We start from the raw sequence: 24,054 nt of genomic DNA, 5'->3' as shown, positions 1-24,054 counted from the left end.
GTAAGTACTGCACGTTTTATTAATCAAAATTGCGCCGTAAAAAAAAAAAAAAAAAAGAAAAGAAAAAAAAAATAAAATGCGTGGATCCTTATCGTAAAAGGTTATTGTGAACTGGCAGTTTTATGCGGTGTGACAAAATCGAGAAATGAGAAATTATATCGACGTTTTCGTTGATCTATTAATATTTAGAATTTATTAGTACGCATTAATTTTACAAAATACATCAGAGTAATACACATAACTGTATCGTATGTGTATTCAGTTTCGATTTTATTCTAATACTGAAATATAAAATTATCGGTACGTAGAAATATACAAAATTGCTCTATATTTATTAATAGCGAAATCTCTCATTACCAGAACATATCGTATGTTAAGAGATACTTTAATATCAGTACATTTCTTATAAACATGCGTCAACAAGCACAAGACATTTAAACATAATACAGAATTTGACAGACGTTGATTTATAATATAGTCTTTGGATAAAAACACATCCACCACGTACGCGATAAACTTGACTTATTTATCACTTAGTGCTATGTTGTCTTTTTTTTTCTTTTTTTTTTTTCTTTTTTTGTTGAGAGATCGTGCGCAAAAACGGTTTGAAATTGAACGTTTTGTTCGAGCACACATAGCGCGTATATATATATATTTTTAACTGTGCACCTCCAAGCAATTTCTTAATATCAACTTTCTTGAAGCTGCACGTTTGTAACGTATCCTCCATGTTACTACGTTAATACATCTATTACACAGTAATTTTTGTAATAACATACATCTCAGGTCTTTATTTGAACATTGATACTATGTCAACGTTACGCTACCTATAAATCTGTGAACCTTTCGAAACGTCACGTTATATATTACAAGTACGTGAGTGAGAGCAGTTCAGGCGGTCTGAAGAGAAAAAATGTCACTGAACACGTTTGAGCAAAACCGCGCACATACAATGTGTGGAATCAGAGAGGCATAAGACCAGTCCTCGTAGTTGGATTACGTGCCATGTATATGTCCATATCATGATCGGTCCAATTGTTCTCTTCGTAATTATTAAGGGTGTGCGTTGAATCGGCTATGCTGTATCTGCTACCTGGTCTTGGTGGGTTTTGCTCCAATGTTCGATTACACGATCTTGGCCTTTGCCTTCTAGATGAAGAATGCGGTGGCATGTGACTGGGTGAAAAATTCGTTCGCGATATTCTGTCAGAAGCTGCGGTCAAAGATTGTCGAGATTGTCTCAACTCTGGACAGAACGAAACGTTACGTTAAGAATCAGCGGCAGATGCGTCTATTTGTTTTGCGTATCGGATAAGTTGGTCAGGAAAATCTAACCTGATCTTGTGTTAGCGAGATTGGAAGTCAAAGTGTTGTTTCCAAAGTATCTCGTCGATGTGTTAGAGAAGCTGTGCTGAGATTGTCCATCAACTGCAGAACGAGTCGATACTTTTCCGCTGTAATGTCCTGTCTGTGATCTGACATCGTCGATGCAAGAAGCTCTAGTTATCGAACCTAGAAACAGGCTATTCTAAAATATATATATATAAAAATTTTTATAACAAATTGAATATCTTTCTTCTACAATAGTATTCTATATTCTGTATGCTTCTTTCCTTCTCTTTTTCTGTTTTCTCATACCTTGTCGATCAACGGGGAATATCCTTGGCCTTGGTATGCTTCTGTTACTGTACGCAGATACTTGATCCCATTCTTTTTGAGCATTATAAGCACTGAGTGTCGCCATTGATGACAACGGCCCACCAGGGCTGGGTGTCGGACCAACGTTGGAACAACAATTCACAGGTAAACCAGTAATGGGTCCGCCCATTTTTGTCTGATCAATACTGTGAAGAGTATGAAGTTTTCTGGCCCTTCGTCGATTCGCAACGATAAATATTATTACTGCTACCACTATAGTGGCGCATATGGCTGCGCTCGCAGCGATAGTAATTTTATCCATGTTGGACGTAGGCGAGTTTTCCGTTCTTACCTCCTTGCACTGATTGTAGGGCACGTTCGCAGGAGTGATGTTTGTTTCTTCCAACGATACTACGCACACTACGATACATTCCTGCGAAATAAAATGTATATAGATAACTTTAAGAATCGCGAGCTACAATTTATTATCACAAGTACATAACGAGGAAGTGGGCTTTTTTCAAAATACGTAAATTATTGAAACGTTTATTTGCGATTTTTCAATAATTGGTTCAATAATTGGCAAACATGGTTTCGAGTTAACGTCGAATTCATAGTCGATTAACATTCCTAGTAATAAACTTTGGCACTCTTGTACGTATATGTATATGAATTGTACTTGATACGTTCAGATAGGACAAGACTATGTTAGTCGACTATGCATACGTAACACTGTCGGAGAAGTAGTTTTATCGATTTACCGAAATTATTGAAAAGTGGAAGCAACGTTCGCGGCAACCTCTTTAAATTATAGAGGAGTAAATCTGTAGAAATTAGTGAAAATAGTTTTACCTGCGAAGGAACGTTCTTGATTTTGAATTCTCGTTCACTGGCCTCCAAAGGCGGTGCCTGCTTGAAACTACTGTCGCCGAACAATCTATAAATTACTTTGAAACCTAAAATATTCGTCGCTTCCGTGTCCCAGTATATAATCACCGCGTTATCCTGTCTGAGTACGTCCTTGACGATAATATCTTTGTCGGTGAATTTTGATTTATAAAGCGGCGAACCAAGTACCAACGGTGGTCTTGGTTGATGTTGCTGCAATTGATCCTGAATTTGTTTTGGTGGGGATGGTGTGGTCCTCATTATCACCACGTTTCCTGTTCGTGCAACCGTTGGCCTGTTGGTGATGGTTCTTGGTGTAGTGGAAAATGGTGTCTCGGTTTTTTGGAATTCCGTTGTGGAAGATACAAGCGCTGTTGTCGATACGGTCGTAGTTGTCGCAGCAGTGGTAGGTAGGTTAATCGATGGTCGAGTGGTCGGATCGTAACCGTTGGCTACTACAGCGGATCCTGTAGGTTCTCTCGTGTCCACGCTTTCTACCGTTCCGATTCCGATTATCTCTGGAGTTCTTTCGCAGGTCATTTCTGTGAAAGATAATAACGCTTTTGGTCGTTTTTGTAATTTTACATTATAGTCGAGTTCTAACAATTGCGTATAGAGTATACCGAGGACGTCTCGGCTAAAGCTAAAACCGATCATCCTCGCGGTAAAAGCGTATATATGTCGAACGATGCCGAAACACGTAGTATTTAACGTATATATTTCTTTAAACTTTTAAATAAAGCTCTGCGATAATATTTCATATTATAAACGATATACGTGGTACGTTATAGTGCATTATAAAATGGTATAAAAAGTATTGTTTATGTCGTCGTTTTTATGAAATTACGACGTTAACTACGAGCTGTCACTGTGGAAAAAAGAAAGTCTAATCTATAAGAAAACGATATAACGATATATCGTTATTATATATCGGTAGGTAAAATAATAAGAAAAATGAGATAGAGATACGAACGTTTCTTATAATCGGGATACCGTTATGGTTAGCATATTTTTGAAGCGTATTTTTTTATACAAATTGCATGATTTTCTATGTCTCGTTTTTCACGTTATTCGTCATGGCTTTGGAAGGTGATTCTACGCGTTCGGATCGGTGGAGATCCGTTAAAAAGGCGAACAACAAAATTGACCTCGAGCATGATTTTCAAGGCGACATTTTTTTTTTTTTCTGTTTCGTTTCATCGCGCGGTGGCGATCGGAAGGAAGAAGAGTTACGCAAATCGCGAGTCGATCATTCTCTTGGGAAGGATCGTTAAAGTCCCATTAGCGCTTATACCCGGTACGTGTATATCGGATCGAGACGCAGGGAAAATAGCGTCTGTCGTTGCACGCGGATGCGCACCGATCCCAGGGTGTAGAATCACCTGTCATCGCGCGTTCCATTCATAAAAGTAAGTTTTTCGTTACGTTAGGGAAACTTTTGACAAATATCTTTATTTCGAATCACAGTATCAGTTGCTTTAACCCTTTGCACTTCTATGTCGGGTATGACTCGACATTCTTTCGGTCTCTTTCAGTTTTTTTGCGAAACGTGCCAAAGAAAGCCAAGATTGCATCCTGGAGATTGGTCTTATTTTTTAGTCGAAGTAAACGTTTGAATAAAACGCTTGAAAGCGTTGGGAGCTGTTGGTAACGAAATTGAAAGAAAATTCAGAGCGCAAAGGGTTGACGGCGGATATACGGCACTTTACGGCATTATACGACATAACACAGCGGCCACCGCGTAAAAGTTAAAACGCCTAGCGTTCCAGCGTTAACCGTTAATTAATCGTATATCACCTGCTGTGTCGATGTTGTAAAAACTTTTATCTTGCAAGTTTTGCGGACTTCCGCAGAATTGTGGCTTGCGTTCCCGACTAGTGACTTGCAAGTCTCTGGTTTTTATCCAGTCGACGATCCACCGTAATCTGCAATCACAGACCAGAAATCGGCCTCCTAAACTCAGACCTCGAAGCGTTCCGTTTAATCGAGCTAGAGCTTCCTCCGGAACGGTTGACAAAGGATTTCCATCGATCGCTAGCAATGTTATCGACGGATTCTTTTGAAACGCGTTTATCGGCAACTCCGTTATTAGATTGAATCCTATATCCAGCACCTGGATCAGGACAGAGATTGGAAAATTTTCAGAAATTCGAATTATCCTATCTGCTTTACGTTATTATTTATTATTATCGCTGTTGATTTATCATCGACGTTATGTTTGTAAGTAGACTGTTTTGTATCTATTATATTTATGGTGAATAAAGCGTATAGACGGAGAAAATGTTGTTGTACTTGTAGAGAGAAGAGGGAGCTTGTAGTTTGCAGTTTGGACAACTATAGTAAAATTGATTTATTCCGTCGAGACTATTATTATTAACGGTAAACTATAGACGTCCGAGTTTCGCTTTACGCTTTCTTATATCGCTCTTACGAGTTACGTTCGAATTGTAAACAATCGAGTGAAACAAGTCGCTGCCGTCTACATAATGTCAACGCGTTAACGTTATAAAAATTGGAAAGTATCGGCGAATTGAGATTTCGCGAATTTCATCTCGGTCGATCTACGGCGGGACTGTCGGCGACTACAGGGCCCGAAAATATCGTCGAAACTCACCCTTAGGTCTTGAACGCTGTTGATGGCAGCGGTGGGAAAGTCGGGAATAAGATTATTCAACAAGCTCAACGAGCTCAAGGTATTCTTGATACCGTAAAACGTATCGGATCCGATATTTTGTATCAAGTTCCTCTCGAGATTCAGACCGGTCAACGAATCCAATCCCTCGAAAGCTCTGGTACCGGCCGAGCCAGGCAACTCTCTGATACTATTCTGCGACAAATCGAGAAACGCCAGTGTCCTTAAACCTCTAAGCGCTTCGGGAACCTTCTTCTGCCTGGTTCCCTTCAAATTCAAATTTTTCAACGACCTCTCCAATCCTCGAAACGATCCAGGCGCCAAAGTAACTTCGTTGTCGGAAAGTTTCAACGTAACTAACTTTAATCCCGTAAAGGTATCGTCATTCACCCTCGTAATTTTATTCATCGAAAGATCCAGTACCGTGAGATTCTTCAGAGTTTTCAGCGTCTCACTGGGAATCTCCGTCAATTCGTTGTCTTTTAGATTGATGCTTTTCAAAGAGCTTTCCTGGCCCCTAAACGCGTGCGCCTCGATAGTTTTAATTTGGCAGCCAGATAATTGCATATTGTTGATTTTCACGGATGAGAACGAATCGTTCCTCAAGATTCCTATGGTGCTGTTGTTGATGTAGAACAGGTCTATGCTGGTTTTAGAAACGTGGCGCCGCATAGCGGATAGCAGTTGCTCGTAATCGACGATGTCGCATTGTACCGAAAGTTCTCTGGCCAGGTTGTAGTCACAAATGCAGGAACTCTCGAGATCGGCTACGTGTTGCGCCCATGGACAGCTGGAGGTTGCTGCCACGATTGCGATTATGCTTGCGAGTAGCAGCAACACCGTTCGATGTATATCTGAAAATATTGCAATCTCGTCAGACTTGATTTTTCTAACTTTATACCGAAAGACACGTTAACGATAACAGATAACGATAACAGAGGCGTACTCCTTAACCAACGATATAATCCTTAATTATTGCGTTTAATTCGGATTTTTTCTATCGCAATTTTCCATCTCCAAATTCTATAAGGCTGAACTAGAATTCGCCAAATCTGATGCAACTGGTCGACATTCGGTAGTAACTACTACCAGTCGGTCGAATATATACGCGCCTCTTCCATATATCGCGATTCCTAACGGTCGCCTAAAACGATTACTCGTTTTTCCTTTCGAAAAAGGCAGCGATAGGCTCGAGTACGCGCGAGATTCGAACGATCTTTGAGTAGTTTGGGAAACGAGGAAACATGGCCGAGATCGAATTTCCTTTTGGTAACTAAATTGCGTGTCGGCGAACGAGAAACGTTTGTTTGGTCGTTTATAACGGTTAAACGTTTGTATTTCTGTTGGCATTATCTCGTGTTCAAGCAAAAATTAAATTAAAATAACGCGGCTAACCGCTACGAAGGAGAAATGGAATTTATGGCAAGTTTACGAAGATGATTATATTACGATAGATAGATTACGTCTCAAAATGATATTCCAAGCGAATTATTCGAAATTTTATCGTTGGAAAGTCGGACGAGTAGCGTTCGAACGCCATGAAGCGAACTTGCATGTCGATATCGAATTCGACGGGGATTTATAAATACACGATCCCGTGGCTACCAGCGAGCAAGGTGCGTGCGCAATTTCGAAACTCGCGCCGCGCAATTCCTCGTATTGCCGCAATTATGTCGAGTCGTGTGGCAGTGCGCGAGCTCGCCAACTTTGGTCGACCGGGTCGTTACGTCTACTCGAAATACAGCGATCGAAACAACGTGGAAAAAGTAGAACAAAGTTTATGGTATACTCGTAAGTTTAAAGGTAGAACTCTGATACGCGTATACCGATCCAATTGCGAAATAAACATTATCGAATATTCAGACTGCGTAGTATTTTATATATATTTTTCGGCGTAGTAAAAGTAAAACTCTTATTCCACGTTTTTCACGTATTTTCACGTATTTTCACGTATTTTCACGTATTTTCGCGTATAGGATAGAGATCGCTTATTCGTACCCGATCCGACGATCGGCCAAGTTTGCAAGTATCCCATGTTTTTTCGCTTTATCCTCTGACGCGGAATCGTCGATTCGCCGAGATACTCGTCCTGCGTAGAGTTAGTTGGCGGTAAGTTCGGTCGTCGTTTCGCTCGATTCTTCGTCGATCAGTTGCGTTCTCGCTCGACCGAATATGGGTCTGTGGACGCGGAAAGGACGAACGGCCAATATATGCGTCGAATGTAGGACTGGGATACAACGGTTATCGAGAACCATAATGTACGAGCAGACCAAAGTTGCGCAGCCTAAACGAACCGCGACAAACCAGGGTCCATAGAGCGAACCCGTTACGAGTCAATGGCCGGAGTAAACGCGCGTCCTCGCGCCGATATGGGCTCTATCGATGGCAGTCGACCAACGGTGTACGAATTCCTACCGAGATCGTCAGCCTGCCGCTCTTTCTATTCGAATTTTCCTACGTTTAGATAGACAGAGCGTACGAGTATCCTCGCGAGAACATTTTTAACGATTCTAGAAACGTATACAAATAAAAGTTTAGCACGGTTCGCGAAAGTGTTTGGATTTGGTGGGATCGTGTTTTATCGTCGTTTAAGGTACTACTATCGTTAACCAGATACATTTTCATCGTTTATCGCGTCAATATCGCAACCAACGTCGGTGAAACTTTTAAGCGTTTCGCTCGTAAGCGATTTAAACTTTTCCATAAACGCGGAAAACGTTTCTTTTGCAACTTCTCTCCCGCCGCCGCCTAACCCCCCCCCCTCCCTCCGCTGCGATAATAGTACGTATATATATATATATATATGTAACAGTAAGGAGATAGCCATAGTTGCTTAGAATGTTCCATAAGATCAAGGTTGCGATTAGTAGAATTATTCAGACATTTTTTGCAGAGATATTGGAAAGTGCAGAGTGGCTGGTAGAAAGGGAGAACCTTTGGTTTAAACCTGAACTTTATTTCCTTCGGTCTACGATCCGATAAAATTGACGAGCAAGTGGCTCGTCGAATGGAACTAACGGTAACGATACGAGATACTTTGGAAAAATTGTAACGATCGTGGCAATGAATCGTTAGTGAATCGCTTAACGAAACAATTTACTTGTGGATAGTAATCGATATCGGATTTATCCGCTTACTATTTACTTTTAAATTATATCTATCTGGCATCCATTATGATATATCGTTGTATCGTTACAAACTCTAGCGAGATCGCCAACATTTTTGGCCAATCTTTAGAAATTTTTTCAAATTTTCGTCCATTTGCTACGATCTCGCCTTTTACCGACTTTGTCGAAAGGATAGAAAAGGATAAAAAAAAAAAGGTTATTTCCCCGTTTCTTTCGTCGTTTATACTCTTTGTTCCGTGCTTGAAAATATTAAATTGCGTTAAAAAGATAAATGGAATATCGACGTTGATGCAACGAAGGTGGATAGTTTGATCCGAGAGAGTCGATTTCTTTATGGAAATTAAATTTTCTATAATTTAGAAATGGAAATTAATCGGAATTGTATAAATCGTAAGACGAATGCGAATCGTTTCTGAGTTAAAATAATAGGATAGATGTTAATTGCGCGGTAAAAAGAGAATCGTAATCACCTGCTCAACTGGGTTGTCACATTTTTCTACGCCTCGGTAATTCCCGTAATTCTACCGCTGACAACTAAATTTTACCTATACTTTCTTCCGTTTCATTTACGCGTTTCAAGGATATTCGTTAAACGGAACACGACGTTACTGTAATATGCGCGGTTTGATTTCACAAAGCCCGGATACAAACAACGTAAATCGATCAAAACACCGTAAATTACGAAAGGCAATTTAAGTTACCTGGATTTTCTCTTTCATCGATCAAGTTCAGTGTTAATAACGTGTACGCGTTATCGCCTTAGACGAGTTTTATTTAAATAGTGAATGAAAAATGGGTTTAAATGGATTTTCAAATCGCGAAAGAGAAAATCGAACAAAGATTTCGATCGTTATATGCTTTTCATCGATAATGCGATATTAGAAACAGTTACACGCGATATTACAAATTGGTGCGTAACGATAAACAGCAGGTATTTATTTACGGAGATATTTGGTCGCGCGTTGGGTAAAATTTTGCTTGAAAAATACGTAAATACGTAGGGTAACCTGGTGGAGGTTGGAAACGCGGTAGAATCGTCATCCTGAAACACTCGCGCAGTCCGGTAGGTAGCATAAAGTTTAATAAGAGTAATAAGCGGCGTAATATGGAGTCGAAAGATGCCGGAAGTTGTTCGGTAGGCAAGATGGTCGAATTTCTAGAGCGGAGTCAACGGTTCGAGCCTTATTACGGGTTCAGGGAAACGGAATAAGAACAGATCGGAATACCTAATTAATTAACGTACTCGTCACGCCGTTGCATCTCGGAATACTTGTTAATGGGAGCACAGGAGCGCGTACCACTCGCTATACCACATTATACCATTATCGCGATCGTCTATCGCTTGGCCAATTTCCCTTGGTAATTAATAACAGCCGTTGTCACGAACGATTCGTTAAGACGATTTGCTAAATCCGTCTACATCGGTGTTGCGGCGGTAATTGGATACGAGCACGCATCCGTCGATGGAATTATTGCCGATAAACGCGTGGAACTAACGCGATTGAAGGAAAATATTCGTAAAAAGAGATTGGAAAATATTTTCTTTGCTCGGAGAGATTCGATAGGCGTTGAGTCTTAACTACGAGTAACGTTGTTCGAGCAATATATTTGAAAAATATCGATATCGTCTTGTATCGGTATCGTCTTGTTTGGTTATAGGTTTGTTACATCGCATGCAGAAACGTTCGAAGCGAGAACAATTTCGAGAGCAAGCGTGCTTACGTTATAAAAATTCATCGAATCTTGGCTTATCGATGCCTCTTTTGCGTCGGATTGTTTGTTACCGTGTTCGAACGACTCGTTTTTAATAGGATCGCACGAGTGAGAAATTACTCGAATACGATTTGTTTGAATAATCGCGCGAAATAAAGTTACCTTTTCCATGTTGTTTCTAAAATAAAAATGTTACTTTCTTTCGAAGAAAATACGGCCAAGCCTGCTTGACTGCGACGGTGTCTTTGGACCGTAAATCAGCCACGACGCGTGGAATTAGATTTGGATTAGGTCGCGTAATCTAAAGAAATACTTTTCGTCCAAAGTCTACTATCGATTACTCGTAAATACTCGTGAAAACCGTTACAACCATCGATAGCAACGACCCAGTGATACCGATCGAGACTCGAGTGTCCAAGATACGATCGACCAGTTACTCGATTCTTAGGAGCATGCGAATCATATACAACTGGCATAACAATAATAATAATACCGTACTGCTTTCGAAAATTCAGACTTTCCATCGTTTGAAAATCCATTCGACGAGGTATAAAATTTTACTCGTAAAGCATAATATTTCGATATTAATATGGCGCTGCCCGACGCGCGTTATACGTCTAGTTATCAGACTGTGACAGGACCTAACTCGGGATAGTTATTACGATAGTTGCTGCCTTGACAGAAACCTTGCTGCTATTATCGTGGGATAGAATTTATATCTCTCAGAAAAATACTGACGTTTTCCAATACCATTTACACGCGCGATTTAGAATTTCCACGTACAAGCGCACACGTATATTCGTTAAATTCGATTCGATTTGCTTGTTACTACGCGGTAGATGGCGGTATATGATGGGATACACCTTGAAATATGTTATCAAGGTCAACATTCCGAGCAGCTTTTTTCTATGCATACGATCGTCGCCCGGCTGTATCAAGTGTCGCGAAAATAGTGAGAGAAGACGTCGAGCGAAAAAGTTAGGATCGTCGATTCATCGATGACGATCGATATAATCGACGATAACGATAAACGAAGAAGAAAAGTATCGGTGGATGGTAGCTTGGAAGGCGACGGCGTTTCTAACGAGAAAAAAGCCGCAAAAGCGACAAATTGTCCAAAGAAACGAGGAAACGAGGAAACGAACGAATAAAGCGACAACTCGGAGGATCCTACGAGTATTCGATGTCTGTGCACGCAACAGGATATAGGGAAATGTCAGGCAAATCGAGGCAGTTGGGCGCTATTTTGTTCTTTCTAAACGTCGAAAGCAGCGATCGGGTGAAAGTTATTCTTTGTCGCGTGGTGTTTGCGAATACGTACGTCCGAGATCATTTGGTAGGACGAGCGCTGGCATTCCAGCCACGTACTTGACCGGCTGACCTTTCCTCTCGAACGATCCAACAACGAGAAAATTATCGTCGATAAAATTCTGCGTGTCTTCGATATCCCTGTCGGTGGCTCGGTCCGAAGCCACGACAATTTTTCGAAAGCCGTGAAAAATTTTATGAATAAATTCCTGCGTCCAACTTTGACGCATATCTCGACTGTTTCCAAGTACGTAGAACGAATAATAATTTTCGTATTTCGTTACGAGGAAATATCGTCGTTGCTCGTGGGCAGGCGATATTTTTAGCCGGTTCGTGCAAAAGGTTTTAGACGACGGTGTAGTACCGAATTCTTCCAGCTCTCTAGGTACGTTTTTCAACCTTGACGAGATCGGAGAAGCACGGAGTTTCAGGTTTTTCCAGAAATTGCGCGCGATTTACGGTTACGCGTTTACGCTGCATGCAAAATGCCTCGTTGTTTCATTCATCCGCTAATATATGGAGAGATACAGGAGACACGTGGTTAGTTGGCGTGTAGTTGCCTACGGAATTCGCGCCTTTCACTTTCGTTCTCTTTCGGTGTTCCGTTTTGCTCCTATGAGCGAAATATCCACCACCACCTTATTAACGAAGATTTATGCAAGATAGAGCGTGCTTTGGAACGTCGATACGACGTTGCCATTAACCGCAGGTTGACCCAGTGTCAATGTTTATCACGCGTAAATAGCCTTTTCTCACGGTATTGTTTTACGTTTTTTCGATATACAAAACACGCGTACTTGCCTTATTTTTCCGTCGCTCTCCTCGTTCGTTTGATCTCGTTCCTACGGATTCCATCTAGGAATCGTTTAGAGCTAAGGGTTACCGCGCTTAACATTTTGGGGACGGGGGGGTGGGGCAGTGTGGCGTAGAAAGCGTTAGAGGATCCGCCTTTTTCAGCGCGTCTCTTGGATTTTTGTAAATTTCGTACATGTACGTATACGTATTATCGTAGCGTCGCTCGTCTTTACTTTCCAAGTTGTAAAGCAATTTATGCTCGATATATGAAAACGTAGCAGGCCACGACTTTTACCAGATTTTTCTCAGGAAAAACGTGTTTCACGCTGCTTGATTAGTTTCCCGTTGCAATACGAAGCGGAAGGTGGATACAGTGACTCACCAAACTATTTGAATATATACCGTAGAAAATTTCTATCGACATGTACGATTTATCGACGATTTATCGACGATTTACCTACGTTGTACGAGTTATACGAAACAGTTTGACATTTCGCTTTAATATAGAGCGCAGCCATCTTAGAATAGCCAGCTTGATTAATATTTTTGCGACTTTTGCGAAACTCGCACTTGCGTTGAATATCTTGCAACTTGTAGCGTCGTCACACTTGCGTTGTAACTTGCGTTACATCGATAGTTGTCTAAAGTTGTTCTAAATACTGGTGGAAATATCAAAATAATCGACGACTAAACCAATATCGATGCTAAATTTAACGGTACCGATACAATTATCGTAATTAGATTTTACGATCTGCAAAAATATTAAATATAAATAGCAAATAAAATCTTGATCTAACGAAATTTCCCTTAAAACTATCAAGAAAAAGGTACGAACGTAATCGAGAAGAAGAACGGTCGATATTATCAGATTTTATATGGCGAACCGTGTGTACGAGGTACTTTTCTTGGCGAATCGCCGGACTTTCCATATTCTTGTAACGGTTCGTGCTACCAGTTGGAACAGTATGCGAAACAAACCATGCAAGTACTGTTAACCGCTCCATCTCGCGAGCAAACGCGTTACGGTGTAGAGTTTTCTTGGGTGTGACAGAGACCTCGGTATTGTTCGGTATCAATGCCAGTTCGATATCGTCTCTCGGAATGTCGCTCCTCCTTAAATCTTTGTACCGTGCGATTTGAAAATTATGCCGTGCGAAAGTCTACGTTACACCTATCGAATTTTGCGTATCCGACTCGTCCAACAAACTGAAAACACGCTTTCTCGCAAAATTTCTATTCGTATTCGTTTGTACTGGCAAATCGGTGCGAGTATTGTCGATGCGTTTGCAGAAGGAATTAAGAGAATCAAGCATTTCGTATCTTTTTACTGTTTTTCTTAACGAAGGTGAAAGTAAATAAATCGCGTTACGTTTCGCGACATACAGTCTTGTACAGATGGATTGAAAAATGTATTTTAATAAATGAAAAATGCGGGCGAGTTGGTGTAAGGTTCGTTTCGTAATTGGAAATTGCATAGTCGAAACTATCGAACGACGAGAAAAGACGCGTTTCCCTTTGACGCCGCCGCCGCCGCCGCCGCCTCTCGTGTACGAACCGGACAGGATATTACCGGTAACGCAACATGCTATTCCCGCGATTGGTGTTCCATTGGTTCCGCTCGTCTCCGATCGAGCATCGTCGTTCGTTCGAGAAATCAAACGCGAGACACGCGTCGAGTTTCTCAACGAGTGCAAATGTCGTGATATAATATAATCGTAGTGGAATCGAAAGCGGTTAACTCGGTGTTACTCCGCGACGCGACGGTGACATTGGTTACGCCGTCACGGCGTAACGTGACAAGATTAACCCTTTGGTGCTCGATGTGGCGTATATACGCGCGTATCGTCGTTTCTATAGGCAAGTGGACGCTTTGCCACCAATCTGTACGGATCGATACGGAAAAGAAGGGATCGCGCGAAAACGATACGTATTTCCTATCGTATTGCGCTACGTTCGTAATAATATGTATATATATATATATTCATAATAATAATAATAATAATAATAATAATAACGATATTACGCGAGTAGGTGTAAAAAGCAAAATAACGTATACGTTACGATAAAAATTTCGTCGAAGCAAGGATCGGTGGATGACAGAATTTCGCGAAATTACGCGATTTTACGAGAGACTTGGAAACGCTTAAACGCGACAACATTCGCGTTGCAAATAACGACGCGATAAACTTGATCGACGAATTATCCTAGTGCGAAATACAAATTGCTGCATCTTAGGTTTAATGGACCGCTGAAAATTGCGAATACGCGATTCCATGTGATCTATGACCAACTAAAGCAATTAATAAATATTCGAAACACGCTCGTCACTCGAAAATGTAAGATAAAAGACGACGCGTCTACCGTTCCGATATAAATATTTATTTACCTTTCGTTTCTCTTCCTCTTCGTTTCTCGCTCTATCCGAATATGCGTTTACGCGAACATCGGTGATTCAGCAATTACCAATCTGTTCGAACGACGGTAAAATTACTTTCGTAATCGTTCGTCGATCTACCGGTAGATTAATTACCAAACAACTATACCGATAAAATTACTATCGATAAACTAGCATTGATAAACGATAGTTTGGTAAAATTCGATTATCGATAAACCTAGGAAAGATGTTAAATACCAGATGAGAGATAAATTGGAAAATTTTCTATGCCATGGAAAAGAAGAAGGAATCTGTCGTGAGTTACGTTGGAGGAACGCAATGTCGGTTTGTTTCATTGCGCGTCGTGAGAATACGATATACAATGGACAACCGAACGTGAAACGCACAAAGGGAAAAAACCGAGGCACAATAACTAGGAAACGTAGGATCGTCATCGTGCTAATTACCGGATTCAAAAAACCGTCGCAGCCAGTAGAGCAATCGCTTTTGTAACTGTGAATCTTTCTCCCGAGTCGTTCACCCGCTATCGCATCTCCGCGTTGCCGCGTTTCTCCGCCACCGAGCGACGATCGTGGAATTAAAGGCGTTACGTATCGAACGTGTACGTATGCGGTCGGTCGTAAAAGTTCACCTACAGCCCCCGAATACGAGAGATATCGTGGTAAGGACGTTAACGCGATGCGTTCGTGATCTTCGCGACACATTCTTAAGATCAGACTTTTTTTCCTTTTCTTTTATGGAATCGAGTTTCATCTTCTTTGAATATAGGAAATTTGTAGAATCGAAGAAATTGTAATTTTCATAATAATAATAATAAAAGGAGAACGTAATTGCGAGGAAAGATCGTGTTAGCAAGCCTGTTAAAAAAAAAAAAAAAAAAATCGTCTGTCGCGTAAAAAGAATTCAACGTGCCATAGCTTGTGAAACTGAAGAATTTCAGTGGAATCGTAAAACCGTAATTAATATTACGTGAAAGTATCAATTAATGTATTTAATTCTGGCAAAACTACAATAGTACTTTCACCTTTCTTTGTACTTTCTTCCTTTGAACGGAAAATCGAACGATGCTTATCACCGATAATTATCATGGATCATTGATATTTAATTACGCGCTATCGTACGATAAATTAGATTCGATGTTACGCGTGTCTCATTTGAACTCTCATTCCTCTATGTAAAATTACATTTCTTTTTTATTTGCAAAGTTTTAAGAACGCGGTTAGGCAATATTTATTTTATTTAGCGATATTTATGCAAATCTATACGTTTATTTTATCGATACGTAGCTTTCGCCTGGTTATGTTTAAACAAATTATTTGGAAAAAGTAGATCGTACATGTACGTAGCGTTTGGATAGATATTCTAAAAAAAAAAAAAAGAAAAAGTATTTTTAAATACACGTTACACCGCGACGATCTCTCAAATCTTAGCTCGAAAAACGATAATTTCACTTAAGAGAGTTGCCTGATGTCGCGTTAATATCAACTGCTGTGCGTTGCAGCGTGTTATACGTATTTGAACAAGACGGTAGCCGCGACTATAGCGACGAACAGAGTATTCCAGCGATTGCCAAACTTTTATGGAAATTCTAACGCTTACCGGGTCTCGCTTTAAAAAGAGGCTGCCAACAGGCGATACGTACAAATCCAAAGACTGGAAAAGTTTAAGTACTTTAAAACCGTTAAATTTTTTCTAACGAGCATTTACTAGACCGGAACAAATCAAAGTTTATTATACTTCATATCGATCGATTAACCTGATATAAGCGTTGAAATATATTAAAAACGATTAAGATCCGAAAGCACGCTAAATTATTTTCCTTTCCAATTTAACCATTGACTAATCTTAAAGAAACGCGTATTTTCTCCGAATCGAAGATATTTTTTAGACAAATAGAATTTTTTTTTTTTAATTTTAGTTTCGTATAATCTACGTAACGAAATAGCGACGCGTCGAAGGATGGTAAATCGGGGAATTTTTATCCCGACCCGATTTTATCCTTGATAATCGATGGGCACGAAATCCATTCGCAATTACGCCAGCAGTCCAATGACGGAAGTTAAGAAGCGGGTTGCGGAAATGAGAGCTGCGACGTTCGCGCCAAACTCAGTTTCCCTCGACCTTCCTGGGATGTGGGTTAACGCGTACTAACTTTTAGTCTGACAATTTGTTGACTATTTTATCGGACACTGCCGTCCTCCTTTCGATCGTTCCTAATCCATTTTTACTTTTCATTGAACTTTTTTCGAAATTAGTTTCTAAAGTACTTTGATTTCATTTTTGTTCTCCCAATTTTTAAAGATGTTAATTCTTCCAACGATCGTTATTACGTATTTCCGTAGCAAAGAATTTTGTTTCTTCTTGCAAATACAGTTGCAACGTGATCTCTCGTATTGGCCTCGATCGATCTCGCGAGAAAAAGAGCGAGAAAAAAAGTTGACGAGAAATTTTGTAACGCGTATCATCGCACGTCGGTTTTGATCAGCGGCGTATTTCGATAGACTCGAACGTCTCGGGTCGTAAGACGCAATAACTGAAAAACCATCTCGATGAATCGCGATCGATAGCCACGAAACGGTCGGCTATTCTAGTTTATTCACCCGTTTCAGGGTTTCACGGCGTAAAAGAGAAATCCCTCGTTTATTAACATTCACTTCTGCGGTTGATTTTCCCAAGTATGCGAAAAACTCGACCACGGAACGATCGTGCAGAGTAGAGTGTAGACCGGCGGGCGGCCTTTCTCTGAACGCAACACGATGCAGTTACGAGTAACCGCGAATGGAATTGCTTTCAACCGAGTATACACGATATAATACGTATAGAATCGTCGATTATGTATTTCCTTGCAAAGTATTTCCGACGAGTCGGGCAAAACGTAGAGGGGTTGAAGTTCGAAGGAACAAACGATCTATGCAGAGTGACCGGCGAAAATACGCACATGGTACGCGCGATATGTAAAACATTTGGAAATTTCGTTAGCACCGTTACGAGACGCGATCGTATGGTGATCGCAGATCTTGGCAAAAATTGGACGCAGTCCGAAGATATGCAGGGTGAAGCGATCCGTTTTCTTCCAAACTATTATACGGATATTGACTCGAAAGCGTTACTTTTAAGTAACTTTGGGACGAGTGGAGGAGGATGCACGACGAAAGTAAATATAAAATTACGATTAAAATTTATCTTATTAAGAATATGTTTATGTCGTACATTTTTAATAAATCTATCGAGAGATTATTTTTTCTCTTTTAATTACGTATTACCGCGTAGCGATAAAATTTCTTTTGCCGCGTTAAAGCTATCGAGGTAGAAGTCTCGACGACCAACATCCTAACGTCCGTTTGAAACGTCGTTACGCTTAATTAAATAACATAACGTTCGAAAAACGTTACTTTTATTCCGGCTAGACGAACGTGAATGGCTAAACCGATAGTGGCCGGCACATATTCGTGTCGATAATTGCTAATACAATTACCGATAGCGATTTTATTAATTTTGAAAACGCCAATACAGCACTTTTTTCCTTGATAGCTCGATATACTTTGCATACAACCGTTCTAAAAGCTATTCTACTTTCTGTCTCGAAATCCAAAGTATCGTAAGATGAGTGGCGCTTCTTTCGCCATGGATCCCGTTCGAGGTTCGAGTATTAAATGCTTTTTATTCGTGTACAAGGATTATACACGATTATTGGTGTACAAGGAGACGTAGGAAGTGCAAGTAACGAAATAGAAGAATCGAAGCAAGAGAACAATACGGTTGGATGGTCATGGCGAGCAAGCAACTGGGCAAGCAAGCCAGTATCGCCACGCTTGTTGGACTTTGCACGAGGAAATCGTAGAAATTTCTTCGTAATAGTTGCCAGATAGGACGGAATTATCATAGTCTCCATAATCATTTTTAACGTAAAACTATGTGGAACAGGACGTAACATTTTTCAAGGTTTCTTCTTTTCTAAGACAATTGTTCACAGATCGAGGCAGTAAACTCTTTTATTTCCTCTTACTTCTTTTAATTTCATTTCATTTCATTTCATTTTATTTCATTTTATTTCATTTTATTTCATTTTATTTCATTTTATTTCATTTTATTTAATACGCTCTTTTAATTATCGCCTATCAACGCAATCCATTAATATATATATATGTAATATAATATAATAATTTTCGATAACGTAAATGGAACTTAGTTTGTAATTTAACCTTTCACGGATGCTATTTTCTATGAACATTGATTTAAATCTCTACAGAGAGAGCTGTGTTTTTATACGACATCTAAAGTAATTAATAATTCTGCTAAACGTAATTGATGAAACCAAATTTTTTCTATACGGAAAGATCCTATTATTCTTGACGATATCGGGAATGTAATTAAAAACATGGAAGCTAACAGAGAAAATTTGTTCATATTATGTGCATTTTCGCTAATGATACCGCTTGAATCGTAGAAGGCGGCTCTGTTATAAAGAGCTCGGTAACAAAGTTTTCACAGGTGAAGCAGCTATTCTGAAATCGATGAGATCCGAGATGTCTATCTTTCAAGTCCATCCTGGCTACGTTGCTACGTGCACCAAGTACGTTTCAGCTCAAAAGTATATGGACAGTCGCTTATTTTTCATATAACGTACCTAAACGTTGCTTGATGAGCTCGATAAGTTACTCTTTACATCATAGCTATCGTACGCTATGACGGCAAAACATATTTTTAAAGCTAATATGTAATGAAGACAATTTTAGTGTACTAGCATGAGATATCGGGTTTGAAAAATTCGTGCCGAAATGTAAGAAAAATTGGAAAAGAGTACGATCTATCTATATACATGCACCGTGAAACGTTTCTTACCGATACCATTACATTACATACTCGCAGCGATACTGTTACTACGTTTCCGATCTTGTTTGAACGTTATTTCAAAGAATAAATATTTCGTTAACAAACGAGCGTTATTCGAGATATTTGGCAAATATGTGTATTTGTAAGATATTTGTAAGATTCGCGGGAAAACTGTGTGCTCAAAAAGAATTCATCGATAATAATCATTTTTTATATGAACGAACAAGACGATATATCGTTAGATCGATATATAACGAGATTCTTATTATCCGGACGACACACCGTGCCGTTACACGGCCAATAACGCTTTGTAACGTGAAACAAGTACCTTAACTATCGCGAATTATCAGTTTATATATCTATCGAGTCAAATTTCACACCTTGCTGAATCGATGAGATTTGTATGTTCGATTTTAACCAAAATGAAAGTCAAAATGAAAATGAAAATCAAAACAGTACGCGTTCGATTCATTTACGGACGGATTTATTTAGCGATATATCACCGGTTGGAAAGCTGCTGACGAAATCACGCCAAGCCGTCAGAAATAATAACAAATTTTTCAAAGAGCGATCTAAAAGTCGTAAGAGACGAGGCGAGACGACGAGCTTATAATTGCCTAATTATTAGATATTAGGTATAGAATGTCGCATCTTTCTCTCGTCCGTAGTTGGATAAAAATGTAACAAGTACGCGTGCTGCTACTGAAAAATTGAACAATTCTTTAGAATAAAAGAAAAATTTGTCGAGCAAATTGTTAAACAACACATGTAGTAAGTCGAAACGCAAGGTTGAGCTGCGGCTACGCGTATACAGCGTAAGAAAGGATTAGAACGTAAACCTTGACGACATATTTCAAAATCAGGAAAACCGACGTGAGAAGGTGAAAACGTGAGAACGTAAGATCCAGCCTATTCTACCTAATTGAGAAATATTTTTTTGAATATTTGAAAATTATCGCGTCAATTGGCAATTTCGTACGGATCAAAGTGTACGTCGTCGTTGGTGTAACATACTGTAACGAGAAACACACTGTATATATCGGCCTCGTGTAGTACATGGTTCAAGGTCGGCCAGTACACGCCGAAGACGATACCCATGAGGTGTGTGCGTAGGTGCATTCACCCTTTGAAACTTGTTGCTATAACTATACTCGTTCAAGCTGTAGGGACAAACTAGCAAAGAGCTGTCTATGCAACGCCATCGAGAAATCTCACGAACGAAACTTTTGTTCGATAGACACGTGCCCGGCCAATTTTCATCTTATCTTTTCTTATATCTAAATAACAAACACAATGGAAATGATGACGACGACGACGATGATGATGATGATGATGATGATGATGATGATGATGATGATCGCTTGCTCATAGTGGGAACGGTATACCCACGTTTATAGGAAACGGGCTTTAATTCGATTGTGTGTGATTTTTCTGTTTGTTCTTTAATTCAACGTTTAAAACTTCTTCCGCTCCATTTTCTATTTTTTTTTTTTTTTTATCTCGTTTATATAACAAATATGCATATAACAAATGCTCAATTTCAATTTCTACGATAATCAGCAATAATTTAAAATAATCGATTATTTCTGCTGTATAAAATAGAATTTGCATATGTTGTGCGCATAGAATTTGACAAGGCATAAATTTAATTAATATTCCTCCTATTTATATCTTTGCTCCTATTTTTCTTTTTAATTTATATAATAGATTTGAAAGATTGAATAATAGTTATTACATAAGTAAAAAATTTAATGAAATGTATTAATTCAGCTGTAAGCTGTTAGTAAAGAAGACGAGAAAACGATTTTGGATGAAGATGGTATGTACCGTTAAGTATTTTGAAATCATCGAAACCAACATACCTCTATACCGTATACGATTATAATTGAGCGCAAGAATTAAATTCTGTGGAAAAAGTCATTGCAATATTAATATCGCTTAAGAGATTATAATAATTGAGATTATAATAATTTGATTAATTAAGAGATTTATTAATAATTGTGAAAAAAATAAAACTACTTTCAAATAGAAATACAAAAGTATACGTTATACAGAATCCCTCAAAACGGAAACCAGATCAAAATATTACATTTCAAGGGCAAAATACCTTTGAAAAATCCATATTCGATTCACTTTTCTATACAGTCGACACTCGAAAATAGATAATAATACGTTGATAACTAAGTAGATTTTTTCATACACCGTGACAAAGGGCTTAAAATTAATTAAAAATTTAGCAACATCCCAAGTACACGAATTTAAAAACCAAACATTACCAAAACTAGGGAATAATTTATAAATATCCAAAACGCTCCTAACAAAGTTCTCGTGAAAAGGAACAGGAAAAGGAACAACACCAAATCGATTAAAATTTCTTCCACGTCAGAGACACTCGTATTATTACCAGAAATTAAAGAGAAAACGATCGTAACGATTACGAAAAATTTGAGAAATGGAAACGATAAATTGAAAGGAAAACTAATGAAAAATAAATAAGAACATTCTTTTATACAGCAATATGCACATGTTTATGTACGTGTTTTATATGTGTATATATCTAAGAAAATAAAATTGCTGTTTTATAATCATCCAATATGTATGTACATATTTACACGTGGTACCCATAATTAAAAAAAAAAAAAGAAACCAATACAAAAAAAAGAATCCAAATAGGATTTACTTACTCATATTTGTCAGCATTGGTTTATAGCCAGTTTTGGCCCATGACGTGTTCCGGCGGAGCCGAAATTCGTAGCCAGTTGTTAAAGAAATCACGTAAAGGGACGCAACACGTAGAAACAAAAATCTGTTTTGTACGTGTTACAAGATAGAAGCCATCAAAGCGCTTCCTTGACGGCACCTGTTGTTCCTCGTTCTCGAAACGAGATAAACGAACCTTTGAAATTCCTAGTGATATACTTCCAGTTACCTCTAGTAACGCGCGTGTGTTATGCGTGTATAGTTCGCGACGTAAATCACCTACTAATCGAATAATTCTTGTTCGAGTGTATAGATCGATAGGAACGCGCGTAACTCACGAACAACGACGCGTTCGATACTGGGGAACCGTTAAGTTCGGCTCGGTAGCATCGGCATCACGGTCTTCCACTAGACTGCAAGAATTTGCCGCTCTTCGACCCCCTCTAGAAGCTCGTCTCTCTCCCGTAGCAGTGCAGGTCGAGGTAGGGCAGGATAGAGTGCACAGGTCTTGGAAAAACGAATTTTCGATCAATCCTTCGACCGTCAACTACCGAAACACTGTCCTGATTTTTCGCGCGATCATTCGATTGGTGGTAGCCGCGCTTTCAGAGTGATATATGGCACGCTCGGTATGACCAACCTAAAATATTTCGTGGGCACTAGGCATCACCATATGTTAAGTAAAGGACTATTTAACGTTTCTATTCTATTCAGAACGGCTTAACGAATGCCTGCTAATATATAACCAGTATCGAAGAATCATTACAAGGAAGATAAAACGTAAAACCTTAATAATTCGATTGGATATAGTACATTACAGTACTTCGTCCAAAATATTGAAAGTATTCAAAATTAAATATTGAATAAAATTATGAAAACCTTCTCTGGACACTCACCTTCAACACTACATGTGTTGTACGAAATATTTTGAAATTCCAGTAGCACTACTCTGGCTATGCTGCGAAACTTTGAAACAAATCTGAAATTATATATAGAAATTACAAGATATTCATTACAAGTACAATATGTATGTATTTCACAGAGATCATAAAAGTATTTGAGTAGTCAATTATTCGTTATATTAATAAGCTTCAATACTCGTTTCATTACACGCTTAAGATGGTTGTTTATACTGTATGCTAATTTTTTATTAGACATATGCTTGTAGTAAATATTTTTTACCCTCTATATACATATCCAGATTGATTTCATATTTGACCAATATAACCGTGTCAATCGTCTCATAAGAGTGCTATAATACAATGAATGCTTAACGTATGAAGATTTGCCTGTATATGGAAGATGATGACATCTTTCAAATGAACTTTATTTGCCGCCTCGAAAAGTCTTTGCAGAAACAAAATATGAACATTTTGAAAAATTTCTGATTTGCATCAAACACTTTCATAGGCGATTTGTATTCTGTCTGTCTGTCTGTCTGTCTGTCTGTCTGTCTGTCTGTCTGTCTGTCTGTCTGTCTGTCTGTCTGTCTGTCTGTCTGTCTACAATTTGATATGAAACCATTGATTTATATGAAAAAGCCCCTCGAGGTCCGAAAGGGCAACTGAGGTATCAGTAAACAAATATATAATCATTCCTCGATGTGTTTTAATCATAAAAACTTATTCTTATTATCACGATTTCTTACTTCGTTATCGTAACAATATTACTGAAAATTGTGAAAACGATTTTCATCATTATTTATTCGTTACGCTTTTGTATATTTACAAAATAATATTCGCAAACAAAAATATCTAAGATTAATTTAAGGATAATAATTATTTAAAAATAAATAGTATTTTTCCAATTATTATTCGTTATATAATCATAAAGCTTTTCCAATAACTTGATGTAGAAATAAACAAAATTCAGGTTGTATTAAAAAATAAATACACGATATGAACTTAGACTTTTAATATAAAAGTAGAAAAATAATATTCTCAAAATGAAATTATTGTTGTACATTAAAACAACTGAACATAATAATTATATAATATAAATGATTTGCAGTTAGTATAAAACAA

General features: G+C 38.7%; 2 protein-coding genes across 11 annotated transcripts in view; one reads left to right on the top strand and one right to left on the bottom strand.

The window, feature by feature from the left end:
* Positions 1–24,054, top strand: part of LOC122566495 (rab3 GTPase-activating protein catalytic subunit) — a 36,321-nt gene that overhangs the window by 3,816 nt on the left and 8,451 nt on the right. The gene's annotated exons all lie outside the window — the stretch shown is intronic.
* On the bottom strand, positions 10–23,600 carry LOC122566494 (nyctalopin). Of its 7 annotated transcripts, XM_043723816.1 has the most exons (8): positions 12,938–13,044; positions 12,560–12,853; positions 5,141–6,012; positions 4,324–4,639; positions 2,491–3,068; positions 1,639–2,071; positions 1,336–1,512; positions 10–1,246 (listed from the first exon to the last, which is right to left on the bottom strand). In XM_043723816.1, exons 2-8 carry the CDS (start codon positions 12,618–12,620, stop codon positions 963–965), a joined length of 2,721 nt encoding a protein of 906 aa, XP_043579751.1. In that variant the 5' UTR covers positions 12,621–12,853; positions 12,938–13,044; the 3' UTR covers positions 10–962. The 7 variants fall into 7 exon arrangements, with proteins under 7 accessions (XP_043579751.1, XP_043579754.1, XP_043579749.1 ...); XM_043723819.1 differs by lacking the exons at positions 12,560–12,853; positions 12,938–13,044 and adding an exon at positions 22,015–23,600; XM_043723814.1 differs by lacking the exon at positions 12,560–12,853 and having other exon boundaries at positions 12,938–17,650.

Source organism: Bombus pyrosoma, linkage group LG4 (assembly GCF_014825855.1).
Source record: "Bombus pyrosoma isolate SC7728 linkage group LG4, ASM1482585v1, whole genome shotgun sequence".
Classification (NCBI taxonomy): domain Eukaryota; kingdom Metazoa; phylum Arthropoda; class Insecta; order Hymenoptera; family Apidae; genus Bombus; species Bombus pyrosoma.
This window is presented reverse-complemented; position numbering and strand designations above follow the sequence as displayed.

Bases quoted from the DNA above. Each gene is read 5' to 3' on its own strand.
- LOC122566494 (XM_043723814.1), bottom strand. From the start codon at position 13,106: ATGGAGCGGTTAACAGTACTTGCATGGTTTGTTTCGCATACTGTTCCA. The intron at 6,013-12,937 runs GTTCGTACCTTT...CAATATTTTCAG, and splicing joins CCGTTCTTCTTCTCGATTAC to ATATACATCGAACGGTGTTG. The intron at 3,069-4,323 runs GTGATATACGAT...TATCTTTCACAG, and splicing joins TTACAACATCGACACAGCAG to AAATGACCTGCGAAAGAACT.